At 37.3% G+C, this 25,916-nt stretch overlaps 1 protein-coding gene across 1 annotated transcript in view; it reads left to right on the top strand.

The window, feature by feature from the left end:
• The window catches only part of EFCAB5 (EF-hand calcium binding domain 5), an 81,161-nt gene that overhangs the window by 42,153 nt on the left and 13,092 nt on the right, over positions 1–25,916 (top strand). The window contains exons 8-19 of the mRNA XM_074320420.1: positions 239–1,204; positions 2,639–2,716; positions 2,813–2,905; positions 4,399–4,613; positions 5,931–6,087; positions 12,443–12,732; positions 14,842–15,011; positions 15,481–15,709; positions 17,312–17,464; positions 20,949–21,052; positions 23,046–23,299; positions 24,573–24,859. Of these exons, the coding sequence (XP_074176521.1) occupies positions 239–1,204; positions 2,639–2,716; positions 2,813–2,905; positions 4,399–4,613; positions 5,931–6,087; positions 12,443–12,732; positions 14,842–15,011; positions 15,481–15,709; positions 17,312–17,464; positions 20,949–21,052; positions 23,046–23,299; positions 24,573–24,859 (2,996 nt within the window). The remainder of the gene's footprint in view (positions 1–238; positions 1,205–2,638; positions 2,717–2,812; positions 2,906–4,398; positions 4,614–5,930; positions 6,088–12,442; positions 12,733–14,841; positions 15,012–15,480; positions 15,710–17,311; positions 17,465–20,948; positions 21,053–23,045; positions 23,300–24,572; positions 24,860–25,916) is intronic.

The following is a 25,916-nucleotide window of genomic DNA, read 5'->3' as shown; positions in this document are numbered from 1 at the left end:
AAACCACACCTTTTAGGAAAGAGATAATTTCTAATTTACAGTAGTGAGCATCTTTTATGTTCCTTTGGATACCTTTTTACTTTTCATTGTGTTGCAGGGAAAGGTTACTGATATTTATTTAAAGCAGTAGACCTATTTTATAATCACTGTGCTCAATGCTTTTTTGCATTAATTTACTAGCTCTGATTCTGCATTTTAGGATCAATTATCTAGGTAAATGTTTTGTTTTCTGCATTAGGGCCCTTCATTGAGTTTGAAGAGATAGACTTGCCTGAATTCTGGGGAGATATGGATGATCAGAAACATATATATGAAGACTTTGACAAAGTGCTCTTAGAGATGAATACATTACTTCCTGAAATACATGCTAGCAAAACCCAAAGTAAATCGTTAGAAAATCCAGAAGATCTACATAAACATAGAAAATCAACACTATCACCAAGCCCATCAGAAGAGCAGAAAGAAACAACTGCAGGGCAAGAACCAAACGAAATTTCAACCAAAGAACAAGAACAGGACACAGAGTCAGCTGGAGAACCAGAACTGCGCAGAGAATCAGTAACAGAACAAGGAACCTACATAGGGTTAACTCCAGAGCAAGGATCAATGAGAGAGTTAATAACAAAACAAAGACCTCATCGTGAGTCAATAACAGAGCAAGGCTCACCACCTAGAATGTCAACTTCAGAACAAGGAATCCATATAGAATCTATTGCAGAACAAGGACTTGACAGTGAATCAATAACAGCACAAGGAGAACACGAAGAGTCAACAGTGGGACAAGAAACAGACAGAGGGTCAACTGCAGAACAAGAATCACGCAGAGAGTCAGTAGTACAAGGACCACAAAGAGGGTCAATTGCAGAAGGACCACGCAGAAAGTCAGTTATACGAAAAGGATCACACAAAGGGTCAACTGCAGAACAAGGATCACGCAGAGTGTCAATAACAGAAGAACCACTCAAAGGATCAACTGAAGAACGAGAACCATCCAGAGAGAGAACTCCAGAAGAACAGGACGTAGACTCAGCTTCACAATCAAGGGAAGGTAATATCTTAAGAGAAAGTGAAACATCTAGAGAGCACATTGAAATCCCTCCACAGGAAGAGCAGACTCAGGAGCAAGCATATGAAGAGGCACTAGTCACAATTTCTGAACTGCGAGAGGAAGATTCAGTATCAAGAACAAAAGATCACCTTTCAGGTAATAATGCAGTTCTCTCACAACATTAGCTCTCTGTTTTGTGGAGCGATTTTTAAAGTCTTCAGAAAATACTCAGTTCAGTTACGATATTTTCTGGCATATCAGGTCATGCAAACGTCAGACATATTTTGCTACTCAGTATGAGTCTAGACCTTGAACTATCAATTAAATGCAAACCAGAAAGTCTCTATTGTCAATTTACCTAGAATTCCTTTTGCGTTAGAAGCCCATTTGTAAGGAAGAAACCTGGTAACGTTACATATAGAAATTTACACTGAACCTCTGAAAAAGCAGTAGAAGCCATTTTGTTTTAAGTCTGGTGTCTGGTATTAGAAACCATTTTTAAAAATTACTTTTATTTCAACTATAAAGTGGAACTTGCTTTTTCAGTTACATATAAGATATATGTTCTAGAAGAGTTTCTGAAAGTCATATTTAAAACAGCACAAAGCATTTCAAATATTTATTCTGCAGAAGACTTTTCCTCTGAATTGCTTATGCCAATTTATGACCTTTTTTGAAAAATTCTAGCCTTTTAGAGAGCCAATTTCAATATCACTTAGGACCTCAGTTAGGCATAATTTTTTTTTTTAAGTTCTGCCCTTTAATTCTAAAGTCTACAGTCCCGAAGAAAATTCTTATTTAAAATTCCTAAGAGATGTGTAATCTGTGTTCTAGATTCTACATGATCATCAATTAATTTGATTTCTTTCTTTTTTTTTAGCACTATGTTTATTTCTCCACAAAACAACTACTAATGTCTAGCTCTCCTTACATAGTAGGAGTGCAGCTTTAAAACAAATTAGTGAAGTTACTATTCAATCCAGTGTTATGTTAGTGAGGACTTAATTTTAATTGTGTATAACAGTGATCCAACATGACAGTGTCTAAGAAAAACCTCAGGAGAACAAAATAAAACAATAATGTCTACACAAGATAGGAGTTTCTTTGTCATATAAAAGTCAAGGTACATGGCAGCTCAGGCCCATGAAATCAGCAGTGGCTCAAGCTCCTTCTATCTTGTGTCTCCTCCAACCACATGATTTAAGATGGCTCACTAATGTGTCCACATTCTGATCATCAGAGAAGGAGAAAGGAGCAGGGATAAACATCACATCACTTCCCTTCACATATCATTGGTCAGTATTTAGGCATAGAGTGACACCTAGCTGTGAGGGAGGCTAGAAAATGTAGCCCTCCTTTTGCACGGCCAGATTAGGGCACAACAAATTGCTTTTGTCACAGAGCCATTCTCAACAACTAGGATTTATCAAATGATATCATTGTGATTATAATACAACATCTATGGGAAAATACCTGAAAGAAAGTTTTTGGTATTACATATGCAAGGCATTTCTCTCATTCATTAACTTAAGAATATATAATAGAATATATAATGTCCAACTCATGGGCATTTTCTTTTGTACCTTTTAGAAACTGCAAAAAAGGAAGTTCAGAAAGACAAGCTCTGTGAACCCAAGTCCCCAGAAATAGAAGGAAAGTCATGGTCAGGTGACTCATTTAATCCTCCTTTCATTAATACTCTGGAACAAAAACACTGTGAAAGTTAAGTTAAATTGGCTATGTTGCGGAATCTGTATTTTATAGGTGAACTTTTGACTCGTAACTGGGAGATGAAGTATGCCAAATACGAAGATGAAAAACAGGCAAACTTAATCTATGGTAACTCCAGATTCACAGGTACGTTAACAACAAAACTAGGAGGGATAGATGGAAGTTCAGTTGACGTATTTAATTTACCCCATGATGAAAACTGGACTTTGCCAAGACATAACAGCAGGGTTAGCCTTGCATTGTTTTGTCTCTTAGCTGATGGATTCAAATATATACAAGATGAATGTTTTTGGTGGTAGTAGCCATGAGCTATTGATGAATGTTCTGTTTTAAAATATATTCATTAGTATTCAGTTGGGTTTTGTTTTTTGCCATTACATGGCCCTACAACTGCTTTGAAGCTATGATCCAGGTATACAAAGGGAATAAAATATTAGATATTAAAACTCAACAAAAATCATTCCAGCTATTCCTTTCCCTGGTAGTTCCACATCCAAACATGTGAGATTGGTGAGAATCTAGCTCGTTTTTGAAGACTTATAAAGGAAGATCTACTCCACAGAGAGAGCAAAGAGTAGCTTTTAGATCTGAGGTAAACCATGTATTTAACAGTGATTGTTCCAACACGTACTCATATTTTACTACAATGCAATTTTATAATTTTACTTTTCATCGACAAGTTGTAGAACTAATTAGATCAATTTTATTCTCTTCCTATCTGCAATTTTTTTCTCTGGGTCAAATAACAAACTTTCCACCCTCAAAATATTTTAGTGAAAATGCATGGCATTGGTTAAGCTCTTGTGGCCTGCTAGTTCATGCTCTTCTCTTGGTCTGACTTCTTCATTTCAATTTTGCTTTATTATTTGAAAAAAACTGCATGGGTGATCGATCATTTTTAAGTTCCATCAAATCTCATATTGAAGGCATGAATGAGTAAATGAATGAATAAATCAAACACAAGTCACTGGATTGAAACTTTATGAAGTATGCTTCATGTTATAACATTGAGCTTCAAGATAAATATATTCAAGGCTCTTCGGGGGAGAGGTGGTAGTGCTGGTATTTACAGGTATATTTAACTGGCCAGTAGAGATTGCAGGGGGCTTTAGGCACAGTGATACCCAGGGCTCAACAATAGCAGCAGGACACCATCACTCTGCCTCTCAGCCCTGCTCTTCTCTGTGTCACTTCCAGTTTTAGGTGGTTTTTTCTATACTGTGACAAAGATAGCCACGAGAGTGTCTCTATGCCTACATCTTACAAGTTCAGGAATCAAAGGACAAAAAGAGTGGTTCTTGCCTAATAGTTTCCCAAAAAGTTCTGGGTCTAATTCTCATTGGCCTGTAGTGGATTATCTTGCTGTCGTATAGGCATCCTACATCACGTGGCCATCCTTGAGGGTGGGGGAGGCTCAGTACCACCTGATGTATCTAAACTGACATGAGGGACAGAGATGTTTCGTCAAATAAGAAGGGTGCTGTCCTCATGAAGGGAGCACGGATTCCTGACAGGGAAAAAAGTAGTAGATATCCATTACAATAAGTACTCATAGATTTTCCTTAATTTTTGAGAAAATTCTTCCGTTTACTCTTTGGTATGTGTTTCCTGCTCGATAGACCTACATCCAATTATCAGAAATATCCAGTCTTACAAGGAAGTAAAAGGTCTGAGTGCCTTCAACGGAGTTTCCTTGAATCTGCTCCAGTTTGTACAACTCCTGGAGACATTTGTGGGTGAAGATACCCCCTTGAGTGTCAGTGAGACCCTCACCTCCTTTTTTAAGAGGGGCTATGCTGAAACAGAAGAAGAGAAAATAAGTGGCTTAGAAGAGGTGAGTGATATTGTGTATCAGTGAAACAAGTGAGGTCACTGTTCTAAGTAAATCTCTCAACCTCAGTTGTTCCTTGTGTGGCTCTTTAAAAATGTGCCACCAAACTATCACTGTATTTCAATGAGCATGGCCATTAAATATTTTATTTTATTGTCAAATATTCTAAGATCACACTCCAGAGCCCTCATTCCCCTAATAATATCATGATCACTGATGGTAGGAGATGGTTTATTGTATAGCTTTTATTTTCCTCCTCTGAAGTTTGAAGAGATTTTGAGGAGCAGAAATGTATATGAACAAAGATTGTGTGTGTGTGTGTGTGTGTGTGTGTGTGTGTGTGTACTATCTGTCTGCTGTGTGAGTGCATTTACAAATGCACATACCTAGGGTTATCGTTATGGCTTGAATATATATTTTTATTCAGGTGCGCTGCATCCAGGCAGTACATATTTCCTAAAAACTTACTTAGGTGATATATAAATGCACACACATTAGCTTACATTATAATTAATTGTAAATTATAAACAATTTATGTGCTCTTGTATGAAATATGTAAATTAGATTCACCAGGCATATTCAGTAATCTCATCAGCCTTATGAGTCTTTTCAACCTAATTCCAGAGTTGATATCCCTTTTGCCTCCTCAATTGCATCTCCCCGCAATTAACCAAATGGTATATGTTCACTGTCATTTAGCAATTAAAACTATCTAGATATTAAATTACTATCTAATTGATATAATTAATCTAGAACAAAATCTACAAAGTAATTAATGTCAAGTCAATGTTAAATATAAAGTAATTTTTGATATGTAGAAATAAATGTAGGAAGGTAGAAATGGGAATGTATCCGTAATCCTAATAAATGTAAACTGATAAATCATGAAAAAAAAGAAGAATTTTTGAATAGTCTTTCATTGTTTGAACACTGCCATTCCTGCCTCTTCACTACAAAACACATCCCACCAAAAAGCCAGGCAGAGCACCCCATGTGTTTATCACATTCCTGAACAACCAGCGAGGGAGCGGAAAGGAATGAATTAAAGATTCTTAAGGAGTGTAGTCTTCTTCCTAAATTAATGCATTTTAATCCAATGCAGAGAATGCCTGTTTTTTTAATCTAGAGGTAAAACAGAGAATGGTATTTAGAAGATTAAAATTAAGTGCTGCATTTTCCCATTAATATCATGCTTAGTCTCAAAATAAAGCTTTTTTTTTTTTTAAGTACTGTACTTTCTGGGAAATGAACATAGGAGGCTGCCTGCTAGTACAATGAACAGATTGTCTTCTTTGGTTTAATATCCTATTTTCATCCTAGGTTAGACAAAATGCTTCCCGAATCCGACGGGGACTTCTCCTAGAAGCCCTTTTTCAGAAGTGGGACAGTGATGGCTCAGGCTTCCTGGATCTGAAGGAAGTTGATGAACTCTTGTACGCATACAAGGAAGGAATGGAAAAAGACTCTATGAAGAAAGGTAAAAATATAAGAATTTTCTTAAGTAAGTTGTGGTAACATCTTAACTTCAACTTTCCCGGTACTATGGCATATATACAGTTAAACACTGATTATTCTAAATCCATGAAATACCACTTTCACTCCTACTAGTATGGTTATACATTTTTTGGCTTTATTGAGATATAATTGACATATAACATTTTATAAGTTTAAAGTGTACAACATGTACACACACACACACACACACACACTTATATATTGTGAAATTATTCCCACAGTAGTGTTAGTTAATATTTCCATCACCTCACATAATTACCATTTTTTATTTTATTAAATTTATTAGGGTGACACTGGTTAATAAAATTCTATAGGTTTCAAGTGTACAATTCTATAATACATTATCTGTATTACATTGCATTTTCACCACCCAAAGTCTAATCTCTTTTTATCACTGTATATTTGACCCCTTTACCCTTTTCTACCACCCCCCATGCTCCTTTCCCTCTAGTGACCACTATACTGTTATCTATGAGTTTTTGTCTGCTTGTTTGTCTTGTTCATTTTTTGCTTTCAGTTTTATGTCCCATATATGGGTGAAATCATACGATTCTTGACTTTTGCCATCTGATTTATTTTGCTTAGCATGTTATTCTCTAGATCCATCCATGTTGTCACTAATGGCAGTATTTCATCTTTTCTTATGGCTGAGTAGTATTTCATTGTATATATGTACCACATCTTTATCCAATCATCTATCGAAGGACACTTCCGTTGTTTCCATGTCTTGGCCACTGTGAATAATCCTGCAATGAACATAGGAGTACATATATATTTACAAATAAATGTTTTCAAACTTTTGGGGTAGATACCCAGAAGAGGAATTGTAGGATTATATAATATGGTAATTCCATTCTTAATTTTTTGAGGAACCTCAATATTGTTTTCCGTAGTGGCTGTACCGGTTTACAGTCCCACCAGCAGTGTTTGAGAGTTCATTTTTCTCCACAACCTCTCCCACACTTGTTATTACTTGTCTTGTTGATCATAACCATTCTAACAGGTGTGAGGTAGTATCTCAGTGTGGTTTTGATTTGCATTTCCCTAATAGCTAGTGAAGTTGAGCATCTTTTCATAGATCTGTTGGCTGTTTGTGTGTCTTCTTGGGGAAAGTGTCTGTTTTCTTTGTTTTTGTTGTTGAGTTGTATGAGTTTTTTATATAGTTTGGATATTAGCTCCTTACTGGAGGTGTTTCAAGTATCTTTTCCCATTCAGTTGGTTGTCTCTTTTTTTGTTGATGGCTTGTTTGTTTGTTTGTTTGCTGTGGAGAAGCTTTCTAATTTGATATAGTCCCATTCATTTATTTTTGCTTTTACTTCCCTTACCTTTGAGGTAAAATTCATAAAATCCTCATTAAGAACAAGGTCCATGAATTTAGTACCTATGTTTTCTTCTATGTATGTTATTGTTTCAGGTTTTATATTTAGGTCTTTTATCCATTTGGGGTTAATTTTTATGTATGGTGACAAATAGCAGTCTAGTTTCATTCTTTTGCATATGGCTTTCCAGTTTTCGCAGTACCATTGAAGAGGCTTTCTTTTCTCCATTTTAAGTTTTTGGCTCCTTTATTGAAAATTGTTTGCCCATACATACTTGCATATACCACATTTTCTTTATTCATCTGTTGATGACACTCAGGTTGTTTCCATATTTTGGCTATTGTGAATAATTCTGCAGTGAACATAGGGGTGCAGATATCTCTTCGAGATAATGATTTCATTTCCTTTGGACATATACCTGGAAGTGGAATTGCTGGATCATGTGACAGTTCTATTTTTAATTTTTTGAGGAACCTCCATACTGTTTTCCATAGTGACTATACCAATTTACATTTCCATCAACAGTGCACAAGGGTTCCCTTTTCTCAACATCCTCACCAACACTTGTTATCTCTTGTCTTTTGATGATAGCCATTCTAACAGGTGTGTGGTGATATTTCATTATGGTTTTGATTTGCATTTTCCTCTTGATTAGTGATGTTAAGCATCTTTTCATGCACTTTTTGGTCATTTGCATGTCTTCTTTGGAATAAATGTTCAGTTCCTCTGCCCAATTTTTAATCAGATCATTATTTTTTTTTGCCATTGAGCTGTATGTGTTCCTTATATATTTTGGTTATTAACCCATTATCAGATATATGATTTACAAATATTTTCTCCCATTCTGTAGGTTGCCTTTTCATTTTGTTGATTGTTTCTTTTGTTGTGCAGATGATTTTTAGTTTGATGTTGCCCCACTTATTTAGTTTTGCTTTTGTTGCTTATGTAGCATGGCATTTAAAAATGCAAAAAATTTAATTTAAAATAAATGGAATTTTTTTAAAACTAGAAAATAGCAGATGTTAACAAGGATGTGGAGAAATTAGAACCCTTGTGCATTGATGGTGGGAATGTAGAAAATGTCAGAGCAATCAGGAGTGGAATATGTTGTAGAGAGCTTTGTCCAAGACCTTAACTCTACATAGTTTCCTTCTAAGTACCTAGCTACCTTCAATCTTGGGGTTAATAATCCAAACCATTCCACAGTTCTGCCTATTTTCTTTTTTTGTTTTATCTCTCTGCCTCTACAAGTTCTCATTCACTTCTCAAGTCTGGCTGGCTTGCAAGTTCCTTCTGAATTTACTAACTTTACTCATTCTCCTTAATGACTTTTTCTTCTCCTATATAATATTTTTCTCTTCTGATCAATACTTCCAATCCAAAGCTACTAAAATTCTTATTCCAGTATAATAAATTCCCTCCTTCCTTGGATTAGATCCCAGTATAAATGATTTTTCTCTGCACTAAGTTTAAGGATTTCTCTGGTTAGGACTTTGCCATACCAGATTTCCAATTCCTAAAGCATATAGTACACAAGGAAAATAATTATCCGGGTTAGTTAAGTTCTTCAGCCCTTTCAAAAGTCATTGTATTGGTTGATCTTCAAATATACCTATGTTTATCAATTGCCATGTGTTCTTTATTAACTATATCATTTGCAAACTTTGCATTACACTACACTACTTTCTTAGATTATATCCAAAAAGAGTTTACTTAATGAAGTTTCAAAAGGCATAATGAGGTGGTTTCCACTTATAACACAGGCAAATTTCATAACACAGAACTATGTTCTATGGAGGAAAGAACACTACACTATGGTCAGGAGAGCTGGGTTCCAATACTGGATCTTTCACTAAATGGTCACATGACCAAGGGCCAGTTACTGAACGTCCGTAGATACATTTGTCTTCATTTGTAAAATCAAGGAGTTAGACATGATGAATTCTAGAATTTAAGGAACCTGAGCATGCTGTTATAAAGATGTTCCAACATATATGATGAAAGTACAGCAGTAGGGATAAGTAGAAAGCATAAAATGTAATGGGTTCAGCCCAGCACAGAAGAATGAGAAAAGTAATGAGGAGGCAGAATCTGCTGCCAGAAGAAAATGTCTGCAAGCGGGTAGAACAAATTATTCTCTCCAAGGGTAGGCTTATACAAAATGCCTCTCTCTCTGAACACATATTGGGAGCCACCTGGACTAAGAAGGTGATTGCTGAACTGATGGCCATATGGAAGAAGAAAGGCAGATTTAGTTTCTTAAAAAGGAAGACAAATTTAAATTCAAACATTAGCAAATAATAGATTGGCAAATCTTCAAACAACTCATTTGTTTTTTGTTTTGCTCTAGCCTTTATATCCATCTCTGTGTCCAAGGTTAAAAATCTGGATTTAAATAGGATAAAGTCACTGAATTAGAAATTTCTAGAGATGTTTCTGCTGGTGTCTTCAAAATAGAAGTTGACTACATGGAAGGGGAAACTTGAAGCTTCTAACTTGTAATTTTCCCTTTTTATTCCTGTCTAATACAGCCTAATCTTTTGAGCAGAAATATCACATATAAACATATGTAGAACATGGGACCTGTTCCCACCCTGGAGTCACTCATGTCTCCAAGGAACCCTGGTTTCTTTTAGTGGAACATGGTATTTAGAAGCCAAGATCTGGGTTCTACACATACTCAGCGCTCTTAGGTCTCTGATCCTGTTTCTCATAGGGAATATGTGTGTTTGTATACAAACATTTACATCTGTACATATTTACGTAAATATCTATTAAAATTAGAAACCATGAGTTCACACCCCTACCTCCAAGTCCAATCCAATAGCACAGGGTTCACTCTAGTTTTCTCCCTTTTCTGTAGCTCCCATATATCTTGCTCTATTATCCTAAACGTATTTACAGTCATGCACCTCATGATGACATTTGAGTCGATGACAAACTGCATATACGATGAGGTTCCCATAAGATTATAATGGAGCTGAAAAATTACTCTCTCCCAGCGATGTCATAGTTGTGGCAACACTGTAGCACAATGCATTACTCACCTGTGTGTGGTGATGCTGGTGGAAACAAACCTACTGCGCTGCCAGTTGGATAAAATTATAACACATGCAATTATGTGCAATACGTAATATGTGATAATGATAATAAATGGCTCTATTACTGGTTTATGTATTTACTCTACTATACTCTTTATTGTTATTTTAACCTTATTGTTAATTTAGTGTACTTTTTCTATGTATAAAAAATAGATTTGGGGGTTCAAATATTGACATTAGAACAGGTGTCTGGCCCTGCTGTCTTCTGTGTGTTGACTCCATTTTCATACAGCGTTTCTCGTTGTGACGAGGTCCAGTCTCACATACTCACAGGTTTACTCAAGTCCAGTGAGAATGAGAAGGAAAACGTCCTTTTCCTAATCGTTCAGCCAAAGAGTCTGCCATTAGCCTGGACTAAACCAACCACTCTGACTAAGAGACTAGAATGTTCTGATGGGTGTAGGCCTGAGATGCATGCTTCATTTCTAGAACCACAAGTGGAAACCCTCTCAAACAGGTGAACTGAGGTGGGAATTTCCCCAAAGCAAAATTTGGCATTCAAGTACCTGGAGAAAGATAAGTGGATGCTAAGGAGCAAAAATCAACAAAAGTCTGTCTTCAGAAATGAGATGCTTTCATACAAGACGACTAAAAGTACCAGGCCATATTTGTTAATTGTCAAAGAAATGGCATAGAATGGATGCCATTGTCTTTAAGGGGAAGGAGAAATCACCGTGGAAGCCTTCTTGAGGAAGGAGAGATTTTGGACTTTAAAGGGGAAAGGCACATATTCTATGACTTATTAATTTATAATAAATGTCAGAGAAACTGACACATGTGCACCAGGAGACATGTACAAAAATGCTCATAGCACTGTTCACAAGAGCAAAATACTGGCGACAGCCTACATGCCCCCTGACAGAAGGATAAATAAATCAGTGGTGGGATACTTACAGAATGATACATAGTAGTGAAAATGAGTAAGTCACAGCCCCAGGGACAACATGGATGGAAATGGTAGCATAGTGTTGAATAAAAAAGCAAGTCCAAGAAAACTACATATAGTATGATGTCCTTCTTCTAAAGCCTAAAAACACAAAAAACTAAACCACATATTGTTTAGAAGCACACACACACACACACACACACACACACACACACACACACTATAACACGATTGAGAAAGTAAAGGAAGGGAAAGATAAAGCAAAAGCAAAATTTCAGGATATTGGGAAGGGGTGTAGGGACGCAGGGGGTTTAACAACAGCAGGGACATAGAGGAAGATGTAAGTTATTGGTCATGTTCAGGTCTGGTAGTAGATTCATGACTGTATTATAAAAACATAAAAGAAAGATGTGGATGCAGAAATATGCAAGGCTTGGTCAAAGACCATGAGTAGATGGGGATGTTGAAGCAAATCATTCCTACATGGTATTATGAGCAAATATTATTGGAAAATTGACTGGATCCAAATATACTTTGAACCAGGGAATTGCATAACGCAAATTGTGTTTTAATTTTATAAATTTATACGTATTGAGCCTTACTATTGGTAATTCAATTATAAAGTGATTAATACTAGTTTGGGATTATGGATGTAGGAATGCAGAGGAATGGCCACGAGATACCTTGTCAAAGAATAACAGGATAGAATTAAGTGACTTGGATATGGAAGGTAAAAAGTAGGGAGGGATCAAAGTTGACCCTTGTGTTTTCACCAAAGTGGTAGAATTAAAAAAAACAAAACAAAACGAAAACAGAGAAGATGACATGGGAGTCTAGCATAAGAAGTCACTGTAAGATGTTCCTTTGGGCTTAGAGATGGCTTTGATACCTGGTTTCCAGGGAGGGGAAGTTGTCAGGGGCTTCAGTTTGCTGTAAAAGGTGAATGAAAATTTCCCCCTGCAGACAAATGAGCCTTTGGTTAGTTCTTGGTTTTGTGTTTATGTCTTTTAGCTAAACTGCACATCCAGTTGCCAAAGCCACACCCTGGTCATGAAGTGAGGTTGTCTTCCAAACAATTTCAGAAATACATAGAATTGGTTGTATCTGAACTCAGGGGCAATGAAGATCATGTTCTGGAAAGTGTTGTGGAGTTTCTGACAACGGCTTTGGAAAGGAGCCATATAGAGGATCTGAGGAATCGTGCCAGACGGAAGTGGCTGCACCAAATTCAATGGGCTGCGGAGACAAGTGGTGTGTCCCTGGAGCCAGTGTACACTGAGACCTTTAAGGCCCTCACACAGGTGCATTTCCTAAAATGATATCTAACAGGGAAAAGTTTCCTCATTCAATGGTCGCAAGCGAGAGGAGCACGCTAAATTCTCTTAAAATTCGCTGGGTACTGCTGTAGATGATTTATTCATTCCAATACATTATAATGACCCAAAGCCTAGGAGAGATGCAACTGGAGTGATTGCAGGTTGGCAAGGTAGAAGCAGAGAGGAAAGGTATAGAAGACAGAATTATGTCTTGGGATTTCTAATTTCGTTTGTCCTGAGGGTCAAATAAGCCTAGAACAGACAATAGACTGATATTGAAAAATACCAGTAGGGAGGTGTGCAAGCAGTTCAAGCTCCATTTCCCTTGCATGAGGTTTTGGGAATCAGTTTAAAAAGAAAGCATTTAAATTATAAAGTCATTATAAAGTAGAATTCAACATCACACGATATTTCCTAGCACTGCCTAGAGACAAACTGAGACTATTATAGAATCCTGACACTTAAAACACATGACTCCGATGGGCCACTGCCCACAGCTTTGGCAGCCCCTCAGAGACTCCCAGCTTGCTGCTGCTCCCAGACAGAAACAGCATGGCGATTTTCCATATACGAGGTGTGATCAAAACATATGGTGAATGTTTAAATTTTAAAAAATGTATTACAGTGAAAGACACATTGCCATTAACACCCCTCAAAATACTCTCTCTCCCTTCGAACGCACTTACCCCATCTTCTTGCCACTTTCTGAAGCAGTTCTGGAAGTCCTCTTTCGTGAATGTCTTTAGTTGCATTGTCGTGGCTGCCTCGATGCCCTGAACTGATTCAAAATGTTGAACTTTCATGGTCATTTTGGCTTTGAGGATGAGCCAGAAGTCGCATGGTGCCAGATCCGCTGAATAAGGTGGATGAGGACACACCGTAATGTTTTTATCTGACAGAAATTGCCATGTACCAGAAGTGACGTGTGACACAGAGCGTTGTCATGATGGAGGATGAAGTAAAGACGCTCAAGAAAGAAAACTTCCAGAACTGCTTCAGAAAGTGGCAAGAATGATGGGATAAGTGTATTCAAAGTGAGGGGGAGTATTTTGAGGGAAATTAATGACAATGTGTCTTTTACTGTAATACATGTATTTTAAATTTAAACATTCACCGTATTTTACAATCATACCTCATATACCACAGATTCCACTGACCCAGGGAAATTGTGTCGTTCAGCTCAGCTAAGTAACAACACTTGGCTATTGCAATCATCTGAATGGCTCAAGTTTCCAATGTAGTTTGAAATGATGTGATGAGGAACTGGAGACCAATCAAGAAAAAGAAGTTATTACTTCAGCTTGCTTCAGAGAGCTGCAGTGCCGCAAGAGAAATCTCACCACATTTTTCTTAGTTTCTCTGTAGATCTTTTAGAGTAAAAAGAGGAATAAAGGCAGAAGAAAAAAAGGCATGAAAAGCAAACCCAAATATATAAAAGGAGGAGACAAATATCAAGGAAAGTCTCTCTCATGTTCCCCAGTTTATGGGCATGTTCAGTACATGTGTAAACACATAATATTCTTAATAACATAATATTTTAGGTACAGGGAATTTTCAGTTATTTCTATTAGAAATAGCAAGTCTGCAATCTGGGGCCCCAAGAAATCCTTTCCTAAAATGACATAAATCAAAAGTCATAGCTAAACTATGTTAAGAATACCCTTGAGAGCATTTTTTTCTGCATTCATATCATAGTAGGTGGTTAAGAACTATGAGTGAAATAAAGCCAGTTTCTTGTTCCACCTCTCAAAAAAACTTTTAACTGAAGCTCAGATAATATGATTACAGTTCAAAAGGATACATGTTTTAAACCTCTAAATCTGGGTAGATTTTGAGAGATTTTTATTTATTTTTATTTTTTTAGTAAACCAGTCTAGTCGGTATAAAATAAATCCATTCCACTCACTATAACTCAAGTTTGGGGAACAGCTGTGGTGTCAGCCTTTTCCTCACTGCCCATGAACGGTAATATCTGCATCATTTATCCATGAAAATGAAATTATTGGGGTCAGATGCACAAACTGGTTAATCAAGGGAGACGTGATTAAGAGAATAGCTATTGGCAAATACGTGGTGAGAAACATTTTGTCATAGGACGCTCAAGCCCATGGACATAAGAAGATCAGTGCTCACATTTCCCTCTTAGAAGAAAATCTACTACTGCCTGAGAGAGGGAATGTTCTATTGAGGAACGTAGCTTGTACTTTAGATGATGCTCCATTTGTACTGAACAAAGTGCTCTACAGAGACATGAAGGGAATCAGGTGAGAATTTCTTGAAAAGGTTGGTTTCACCCTTCTAAAAATAATAATTCCCTTTCTGAAGTAAGCTAGCATTGAACTCCTAGTTAGCTGCCCACACGAGAAATTGCCTCAGGCCACTAATGCCTCTACAGTGGGAGGTGATGGATTTCCAGTCTTAGATGATTTCACCTGATCATTTCTACAGCTCACCTTATGCATTGATTTGCCATGCAAGAACTCTGCTTCACAAGACCAGCTCAATTATTTTAGCCTGCTCTATAAGTTATGTCTCCTGCATCCCGTTTTCTCAGTTATGGTCTAAGCTTGTTTTCTAAATCTTTTTCTCAAGTCAAACTGGTAATTTTTTGAGTCCACTTCTCTGACATATAATGCCAATGATTATGAATGGAGAATTGATTTCGTTTCCTGCATGGTTTAATCTAAAGCCCCTCCTGTGCCTTTCTCTCATCTCCCTATTCCTATGCCTCAGTTTTACAGTAGTGGATGAAGGGACGCCAATACACGTCCCCCAAGTTCAACATCATGGGAACATTTTCTTCTGGAACGATTCCCACCAGAAGACTGATCAAAATGGATCATTCCTGGCTCTGCCTCTTCAGGATGCACATATGAGGATCTTTGGGGTCATGGCTGTTGACACGCTAAGAGATCCCCATAAAATAAACATCTTCTTACCTCATGAGATCAGATTCTATCAGGTAAATCATAGAAGAATTCTTCAATAGCAATGGTAGGATGGCCTCTCCTTCTATATTTTTTTAAAAAGCAAAACCTGAAACCAGATGAAGGTAGAGCTATGTATGTAGATAGTGTCATCATACTGATTCCAGTTCCCTGTGTGTACATGTCAGTCTTTGGAGAGGTTTCCCCATTACACATGGAAGAACTCTCAGCCTCAGTTGCACATTATGCCTCAAAATCTTGGAGAAGATTGTTAATAAGTGTCTCATTGCATTAATCACAGAAACATAATTTGTATGCTGTAGAACTGAAATCCAACTATTAGACCACTAAGAACCACATACACATAGAATGAACTTTTAGAAAGGACATATTGATGTTTTATTGAAGTCATACCTAGAAATCCTTTGCTCTTTCCACAAATAGTGCCAAATATGATATGCATTCCCATAACTCTTGATATCAGTGTTACAACTTTTGAGGATGAAGAATGAAGGAAAAAGCTTAAATGTTTCTTGAGTATTCACGTTTTCAAATTAGATCACAAAAAGGATAGGCGCTTTTAAAACTATAAAATAACTGGATTATGGCTATAAACATTTAAATTTAATTTTGTGAATAGAAATTGCAGTGAAGGAAGATTGAAAGCCCCTACGGAGGCAAAGGACTGGGATGTAGCAGCAATGAGGAACTTGCTATGCTTTTATTATTTGTTCCCCTGTAAGCCCCTGGCTCTTGATATTTATTTACCATTATTTTAAAATCTCTCTTCTCACTTACTGGATGTATAACTGTGGAAAGTGGTAGAATATTTTTCTGGGGACATCTTTTTAATAAGTTTCATTCTCATCTACAATAAGAATGACGTGAAGATATTAAGAAGCAAAACGGAGGAGTATGGAGTTATCAGTAGGTGCTCTATATATAGCCTTGTTAGAGAACATGTCAAAAATGAATTATAAGTTTATTCTCTAGCCCTTGGAGGTAAAGTCTCCTGCGTTACCCTTAGATGCCTTGGGTCCTAATATAAAATGTATATATTTTTGAAGAATTTGTGGTTCCTACAGTTTTTTGACAAGACAAACAAGATGAGTTCCAAGGACTTCCCACTCCTTCTCTATGGTACAGGCTTTCTTTATGCCTGTAAGAAGCTTGTGTAATCTAGCGTGTTGAGGTTTCGGAATCCAATGCATTCTGTACTGATCTGATGACAGTAGCCATGTAAAGATGTAGACATTAATATTGCATCAGATCAGGGCAGCTCCTACTCATCTGCCCAACGCTGGCCTTAGTTCTTGGCTTTGAAGCATTTTTTCTCATTTCAAAGTTTATCTTGTTCTGCTGACATGATTCAATAGTTGTATATACCATAAATTTTACCGGATGATTATCAGGAAACATAACTGATGGGGATCTTATGGTAGATCTCTCCATACACCTTTGAGTTCTTGATGGTCCCTTTTTCCATAATAGAAGCTGGAACACTGCCTTTTGAGAACTGATGAGTCATTTGTAGGAAGTAGATTATCATTAATGAAAAACATAATCCAACTGACGCACTGCTAATTATTTTACTCTTTTTAAAAAGAAAAGGCAATTAAAATTTTCCGTCTCTACAGGGTGTTGCCAATGCCTTTAGCACCGCCTATCACTATGTCCACAGCAGGGAGCACATCCTGCACGTTGTGATCACTGGCATCAGCTGGCTCTATGACGTCGCTCCAGGCATTAGCACCATTACTACGTCCTTCATTGAGCCTAGTCCAGAGAAGGTAGGCGAGGCTGGGCAGTGTTAGACTTTCCCAGGGTAACAGAGTTCCTAAATGTTATTGTCTCGCTGATATTTTAAAACCATATTTAGTTAGCTATTAGGTTAACTAGGGACATATTTCCCATGACCCCAACTCAAGATCCTTGGTTGTGAGTGGCAGAATTCCATCTCAAATGGCCTCAGTCCAAAGGGGGAATTAATTGGTTCATGTGACCAAAATGAAGAAAAGGCAGGAGTCAAGCTGGCTTCTAGGATGACCGGATCCAGGGATTTGATACCTTCAGGGCTCTCTCATGTTCTTTCTCTCCCCACCCCGTTCTCATGTTTGCTTCCTTCTGCACTTTGGCTTTGTCCTTCTGGCTAAAGATGGGCTTTCTCCACAAGGCAAGCCAGATGCTTAGTAACTAGAAAAGAATCTTTTCTTCTTGTTCCACTTTGGAAAACCCAAGAAAGAAAACCCTTTTTGATCTACCCTGAGCTATGCCCCCTTGGCCAGGATGTGGAGTTTACAGTAACTGGCAAGGATGACAGGGAATTTACAATCGTGTTCTGGGCAAGGATGGCTAAACCTACATGAAAGCTGAAACACTTAAGGCACGGTTGATACATTGACCACATAAAAAAGTAAAACTTTCTTGTACCAAAGTTAAAGAAGACATAAATTTCTTTTGACAAACTGGGAGGGAATTACCACATACCTGACAAAGGGTTAACACTGTTGTACACAAATCAGTGAGATTTTTTAAAATCCAAAAGAAAAATAAACAAAGGACAAGTCCACTACAAAAAAACAAAAACAAAAATCTCATGCATGCACATGGTTAATAAATATGAAAAAAATTTCAATTGTTCTCATAATGAAATAAATACAAAGTTAAATAAAAGATAACTTTTACCTACTAAATTGAAAAAGATTTTATTATTATTATTATTGGGGAATATTGGGGAACAGTGTGTTTTTCCAGGATGTGAAGTCATTGTTTTTTTCAATCTAGTGTGGGGGGCACAGCTCAGTTCCAAGTCAAGTCCTTGTTTTCAATCTAATTGGGGAGGGTGCAGCTCACTGGCCCATGTGGGACTCGAACAGGTGACCTTGGTGTTATGAGCACCGCACTCTAACCACTGAGCAAACCAGCTGTCTGGCAGCTCAGCTCTAAGCTCAAACTGTTGCTTCTCACTGAACCATGTGAGAATCGAACTAGCGACCTTGGTGTTATAAGCACCGCACTCCAACCACTAGCCAATCGGTCACCCACCGGGGGCTCAGCTCCAAGCTCAAGCCGTTGTCTTCAATCTAGTTGTGGAAGGCACAGAGCAGTTCACTGGCCCATGTGGGGAATGAACCGGCAATTTGATTGTTAAGAGCCCACGCTCAAACAAACTGAGCCATCCGGCCTCCCCAAACAAGATTATTTTAACTGTAATTTGAAATGTTTGTTATATATCTAAGTGAAGATTGCTACAGAGGCAGTTGGATATATGAACTTAGTGTCTGGGGAGAAATTGAGGCTAGTGAATTAGTGGTATTTAATACCATGAGACTTGGTTATAACATTGTGAATGTATTTAATGCATTCATATACTTTATGAATCATATACTTATGAATGGTTAAAATGATAATATTATGAATGTATATTTTATCAAAATAACCAAAAACAAAACAAAAACCATGAGACTGGGTGGGATGACCAAGGAAATGAATGAGGATAGAAAGAAAAAACCGAGGTCTGAGCCCAGAGACATTTCAAGTGTTTGGAATCACCGTGGCTCAAAATTCTATTGACCTTGCCTTATAGTATGAAAAACATTTATATCCTGACCTCTTACAAACACACACACACACACACACCGGAAGTTTCCCAAAACAAAATAATACCTACTTTTTACTACACATGATATTTTCTGATACTTTCTATCCTATTTCATTCTTAAAAAAAAAAAAAAAGTTTGTCAAAAGAGAAAAAAGAATAGGATAAATACATAAGATAAATAATGTGTAATGAGAAAGGTGAGAATGAATAGATATTGGAAAGGTAAAGGGGAAAAAATAATAAGCCAGTAGCAGAAAAAAAATGGAGGGAAAAATAATGGCTGCTCTCTCTCTAAACGGTTTCCCAGGAAATTTTAACTAGGAGTTATCTCACTACTTAATAATTGCTGAGATACTTGCTGAATTTATAGTTTCTTAGTCTAAGTAAAAGTAAATGAGAAACTTATTTTCAGTTATATTATTGTAAGTCCTTTATTTTTTATATTATGCTTCTGGTCTAGCAGCAGAATTTATCAATTTACATAATTTTGTGGGGAAAACAGGAGAGAAACTATTTGGTTTTAGCTAAAGATTTAAACCTAGAAACACAGTCACGCCGAGATTCTAAAAAAGCATATCAGTCTGGTACTAGGCGTAACGCTAAACAACAAACTATGGAAGAAATAAGTTAGGAAAGAAACTAGAAGCCCAACTGCCAATGTGGGATCATCTTTACAGTTTGCTAAGTATGCTGGTGAAAACATTTCATCTAAGGAGTTTGGTAGAACACTTGAGGTCATGGAGTGTAGAGAGGCAAGAGAAAGTTTCACATTACAAAGCAGTTGTTCTTCCAAGCACCATTCATCATGTAGCCCTGTGGATCCTATTATCACGGTTTCCCTTTTCATGAAAGAATTCTTTTAAAGAGAACATAAAAAAGACTTTTTGCTTCTCCCCAGTGAATTTGTCTTTCCTACAGTTTACTGTATTTTACAGAATATGTTAATATTACTTTCTTATAAACAAACTAGTCTCGACCAAAAAAAAAAATTGTGGACCAAGACTCATTAATCCTAACTTATCAAATTGTAGACATTAGATATGTGCATTTTTGTATATCAGTTTAAAAAGACATTAAAATATTTTTATAACCCATATGTCGGTTATGACTTACAGTTTGAAAACCTCTTAGAGGTAAGGGAGACAAAAAAGAAGCAAGGAGAATGAGAGAACCAGGAGAGAATGGTGTCCCATAAGCCAAGTGAAGGAAGCACTGCCGAGAGGTAGAGGAAGATGAGGGTTAGGGATCTCACAATGAGAGAGTCACTACTATCCTTGACAAGAACAATTTTGGTGAAGTAATGAACACAAAGACCTCACTGAAGAATATTTTTTATTGTCCTTATTCGAGGGGGGGGGCGTTTCTATATTTTCCAAGTGCCCTACAATGCACTTTTAATATCAGTAAAATAATATAAACACTCTATTTTATCACAGTTATAAAAAATAAGTTTGTGCATTTAAAAGAATCTTGTGTTTTGAAATTTTTCTCTTGTGGAACACCTCATTCCTTCTACAATTTGATGGTACTGAACAAATAAAATGTCACTATACTGAAAGCTAGAGGTCATCTAAACTTTTCTAATATTTTCCCTATGTATCTGTTCCCAAAAGCTTTAATGAGAATATGACATTTAATTATTTTCTGTAATGAAATCTCTTCCTCTTTTCAAGGGTTCAGACTATATATTACGCAATATGATGGTTACAGGGCCCCTGGGTCTAACAGAAATCCACAAAAATCCCCCTACCATCTTCAGGAAGACATGCATCTTCAGGTATGAGATGCATCTTTTTTTTTTTTTAATTAAATTTATTGGAGTGACAATGATAAGTAAAATTACATAGGTTTCAAGTGTACAACCTATGAATATCACATTGTGTGCTCACCACCCAGAGTCAGTTCTCCTTCCATCACCACATATTTGACCTCTTTTACCCTCTTCTACCTTCCCCCACTCTTACCCTCTCGTAACCACTAAACTGTTGTCTGTGTCTATGAGTATTTGTTTCTTTGTCTTGTTCCTTTGTCACTTTCAGTTTTATATCCCACATATAAATGAAGTCATATGGTTCTCGACCTTTTCTGTCGGACTATTTGGCTTAGCATAATAATCTCAAGATCCATCTTTTCTTACGGCAGAGTCGTATTCCATTGTGTATATGGACCACAGCTTCTTTATCCAAATCATCTATTGAAGGGAGAGGCATCTTCCTGTCTGTTTTGTTTTACTGCCAAAAGACACCCCCTCCTTGTGTGATAGATCTGAAGACACAACTTTCACCTCCTATTAGTATGCACTCACTCTCATTCTCACTGGGTTTTAGAGAAAAATTCCTGTCTGCATGGGTCATATAAACTCCTTTTCCCCTCAAGACCTTTTAAAAACATATTTCTTTGGTATGTTATATTAAAAATGCATATTTTCAAGTGTTTTATTATCTATGATTTTTCTTGTAAACATGGAATTCAACAAAACCACACCACGATTATGACAAATACATCCACATCCCTTATCAGAGCTCCACGCCTTAAGGTTAGCTAGCTTGTGAACAAGTATATTTTATGCAAAGAGGGCAGACTGGATAAAATAGGGAGGAGTCAGAGAATGTTGTCTTTAATTTAGAGTCCCCAGTTCTAGGTTACTTTGAATGCCTCTCACTTGTGGAATGCAAGGAACACTTAAAAGATCTGCAAAACAGATCTTAACTGAAAGCACGCCTGTTGCAAAAGGGGCGACTGCTTCGGGGGGGGGGGGCAGTGTAGTTGAGTAGGCAATAACCTATCTCAGACTGTAGGCTAATTTGATATTTAAGTACCTATGTTAAATTTTAGTTTGGCCTCATACTGGAATGTTCATTCAGTTTTAAGTTCTTTTCCACATAGTTATTCCTGTGCTGGTCAAGAGTTTTATGGGAGTCCTTGTAACACTCAGACTCATAACCTTGGATTTCTGTGTGTAACTTAGAGCGGGTGCATTTTGAGGAACCCCGTTGACCAGTGAGCTTTATCATTATGCCTGGAAATTTTATCATCATGCATCATTACTCACACTGTCGCTTTCCCTGGAGGAGTGCCCTTGAGAGATGGGAACACCTCACCATGAGGTGCCTGAGTTATGTAAACATCCTCACCACGCATACCCAGAGCAATTTAGAGCAATGACTGACAAAAGAACTCTTCCTTGCCTCAAGGTGGAGCAGATTTTGCTACAGTCTGCCATCCAGAGCTCCCCTTGGGATCAGGCTGAGAGAGACTTCACCTGAAATGACATGCGAACGAAGCTTTTCCCTCTTCCCTATCCTGTTTGTCTCAGTCCCTTACAGGTTTCTCCTGAGAGCATTCCCTCAATAAATCATTGCATAAGCATCCCTGTCTCAGGTGCTACTTCTAGAGACCCTAACACACTCATGGTTCCTTCAGACATTCAACCAGAACTTACTGGACAACATGTAAACAAACAAAACGAATTCCTTTAGATAAGTATAAGGATAGTGAAGACAATAAAGCACAATATCGTGATGGGACATGACTTGGGTTGCTGCTACTTTAGATTGTGTGGTCAGGGAAGGCTTCTCTCTGAGGAGCTGAGTGAGTGAGCTGAGGCAGGAGCTCTGTGAAATCAGTGGGTGGAGTGACCCAGGCAGACGAAACAGCTACAAGAGCTCGTGGGGTGGAGTGCTGCAGGCACAAAGAAGAGTGATTCAATATGTTTGGGTATAAACAGGCTGATGTTTTATATCCTTATGCTTATTTGATTTTGGTTCCAGAGATTTCCTCTTTAAGTGTACGGACAGTTCCGAAGTTGTTTTGGCCTCTGTCCGTGGAGAAAACCACATGGTAATTCCACTTCGTGAGAGAACAGGAGAGGCTTTGGGAGCTCTCGATTTCAACATTGGCGGGAGTAGGATGTTGTTGTATCGAGAATTTAAAGATCTACAGAAAATGATGAAGGTGATCCAAGCTGCCTGCTATGAAATACTGGGCGAATTATCTGAAGAAATAAAGAAAACCCGTGTCTTAGGTATTGTGAATATGGCGACAGTCTGCAGTTATGGATTTAATAAGTTTGAGGGGAAATCACAGACAATGCAATGAAGGATGCATTTTCTAAAATGAGTTGTTGCAAAATACAGATTTCCCACATGAAAGGTATTCCCTCATGCAATCTTGGGCTGATGAGTATGGCCTATAAATCAGAGTAAAGGGTAAGGAATCACATTTGTGTGTGTGTGTGTGTGGCTAGAATCACATGGTTTTAAAACTAGAAAGACTCCTAAACTCAATACAGAACTTTCATTTATTAAATGCCCCATATGTATCAATCACATTAAATATGTTATTTCAGTTAGTCTTTACCATAACTCTATGAGGTTAATGATGAGGCCTCATTTTCTAGGTGAGGAAAGTAAAGTTCCGAGAAACAAAACAACTTACACCAAATCACACAGTTAACAAGTGGTGAAGGCTGGATTTGTACTGCAATTTGGGTGGTCTCTCCACTTATTTAAGTATACGGAGATTTCAGAAGTTGTTTTGACCTCTGTCTGTGGAGAAAACCACATAATAATTCCTCTAGCATCAACTCATCGAACAGCTCATTTTACAGATAAAGAAGCTAAAGCCCATCAACGTAAAGGTCCAATAGCAAGCTGGGGGCAGAACCAAAACCAGACCTTCGTCCTTGTGATTCCACACTCACTAGGCTACTCTTAGCACAAAACCATTTTGGGCAGAAGAGAGGGAAGAAAGCATGGAAACCTTTGGCTACCTAGAATGAAGTGAATAGAATTAGAAGAATTAACACATGTGTGATTAAGCTCAAAGTTTTCTAGCCATTATATAAGGTGGGATAAGAAGAAAATTCATGTCTTTTGAGTGTCCACTACGTGTATGGCCTGAGACTAAGCACGTTTACGTATACTCATATCATCTCATTTAATTCACACAGCTCACCAGGCGTGTAGGGATCAGCCCCATTCTCACAGAAAAGGGAAAGGAGGTTTAGAGAGACAACAGAACTAACAAGGAGGAGAGTAGATATTCAGACTAAGGTCTAACTCCAAAACACGAGTTTTCACCTTTTCTCAAAGCCTCCCCCTGTGAGCTTCACCAGGTGTAATTTCATTTCAGCCTTTTGATTTCATGACTAGAGAAACTAAGATTGTTTAAAACTATAGGATATGGTCTTCTTTTTCCTGAAAAAAAAAAAAAGTTTACTGTATTATGCTCAGAATCCTATTAAAAAGTAATGTATGTGCTGAACAACCATGTGGGGTGTCATTCTGTTATCCCAGAGATTGAATATGGAGGAGAAATCCAGCGGGCAGGAGCACTCTTCTTCCGAATCATGCTGCAGGAGCTGCAGGAAAGCATCCGACTGCTGACCTCCATGAACTTTGTATCACTGTTGCTCTATGATTATGATCCTCTAGCAGAACCCAAATCTCCACCAGACAGCCAGTCCCAGGAGTTGGAAGCTAATGCAAAACTAATACATGACATCCTGACAGGGGTTATCTTGTTCTTTCATCCAGAGTTGGAATTATCAAGTGACTTGGAAAATTGGGATAAGTGTAAACTGGTGAGTTTTTTAAAAATATTTTTTTATTTTCAATTACAGTTGATATATGATATTATATTAGTTTCAGGTGTACAACAGAGTGATTAGACATTTATATAACTTACAAAGTGATCACCCTGATAAATCTAGTACCCATCTGACCCCATACATAGTTATTACAATATTATTGACTATATTCCCTATGCTATACTTTACATCTCCATGACTGTTTTGTAACTACCTATTTGTATTTCTGAATCCCTTCCCCTTTTTCCACCCACCCTCCAACACCACTCCCATATGGCAACCATCAAAATGTTCTCTGTATCTATGAGTTTGTTTCTATTTTGTTTGCTTATTTTGTTTTTTAGATTCCACATGTAAGTGAAATCATATGGTATTTGTCTTTCTCTGCCTGACTTATTCCATTTAGCATAATACCCTCTAGGTCCATTCATGTTGTTGCAGATGGCAAGATTTCATTATTTTTATGGCTGAGTAATATTCCATTGTAAATATGTACTAATTCTTTATCCATTCATCTATTGATGGACACTTAGGTTGGTTGCTTCCATATCTTGGCTATTGTAAATAATGCTGTAATGAACATATGGATGCATATGTGTTTTCAAATTAGTGTTTTGGGTTTTTTTAGATAAACACCCAGAAGTGGAATTACTGAGTCCTTCTTTGTCTATTGTTATAGGCTTTGTTTTAAAGTCTATTTTGTTTATTGTAAGTATTGCTACCCCAACTTTGTGTTTGTTTGTTGCCATTTACATGAAAGATATTACATGAAATATCTTTTTCCATCCCTTTACTTTCCGTCTCTGTGTGTGTCTTTCGATTTGAAATAAGTCTCCTATAGACAGCATATGCATGGGTCTTGTTTTCTTATCTATTCAGCCACACTCTGTCTTTTGATTGGAGCATTTAATCCATTTACATTTAAAGTAATTGTTGATGGATACGTAGTTATTGCCGTTTTATTATTCATATTTTAAATCTTTTTCTTCTTGAAGAATTCCCTTTAACATTTCTTGTAATACTAGTTTGGTGGTGATGAACTCCTTTAGCT

Source organism: Rhinolophus sinicus, linkage group LG15, assembly GCF_036562045.2.
Source record: "Rhinolophus sinicus isolate RSC01 linkage group LG15, ASM3656204v1, whole genome shotgun sequence".
Lineage (NCBI taxonomy): Eukaryota > Metazoa > Chordata > Mammalia > Chiroptera > Rhinolophidae > Rhinolophus > Rhinolophus sinicus.
The sequence above is the reverse complement of the archived record's forward strand: the minus strand, read 5'-3'. Positions and strand labels throughout refer to the sequence as shown.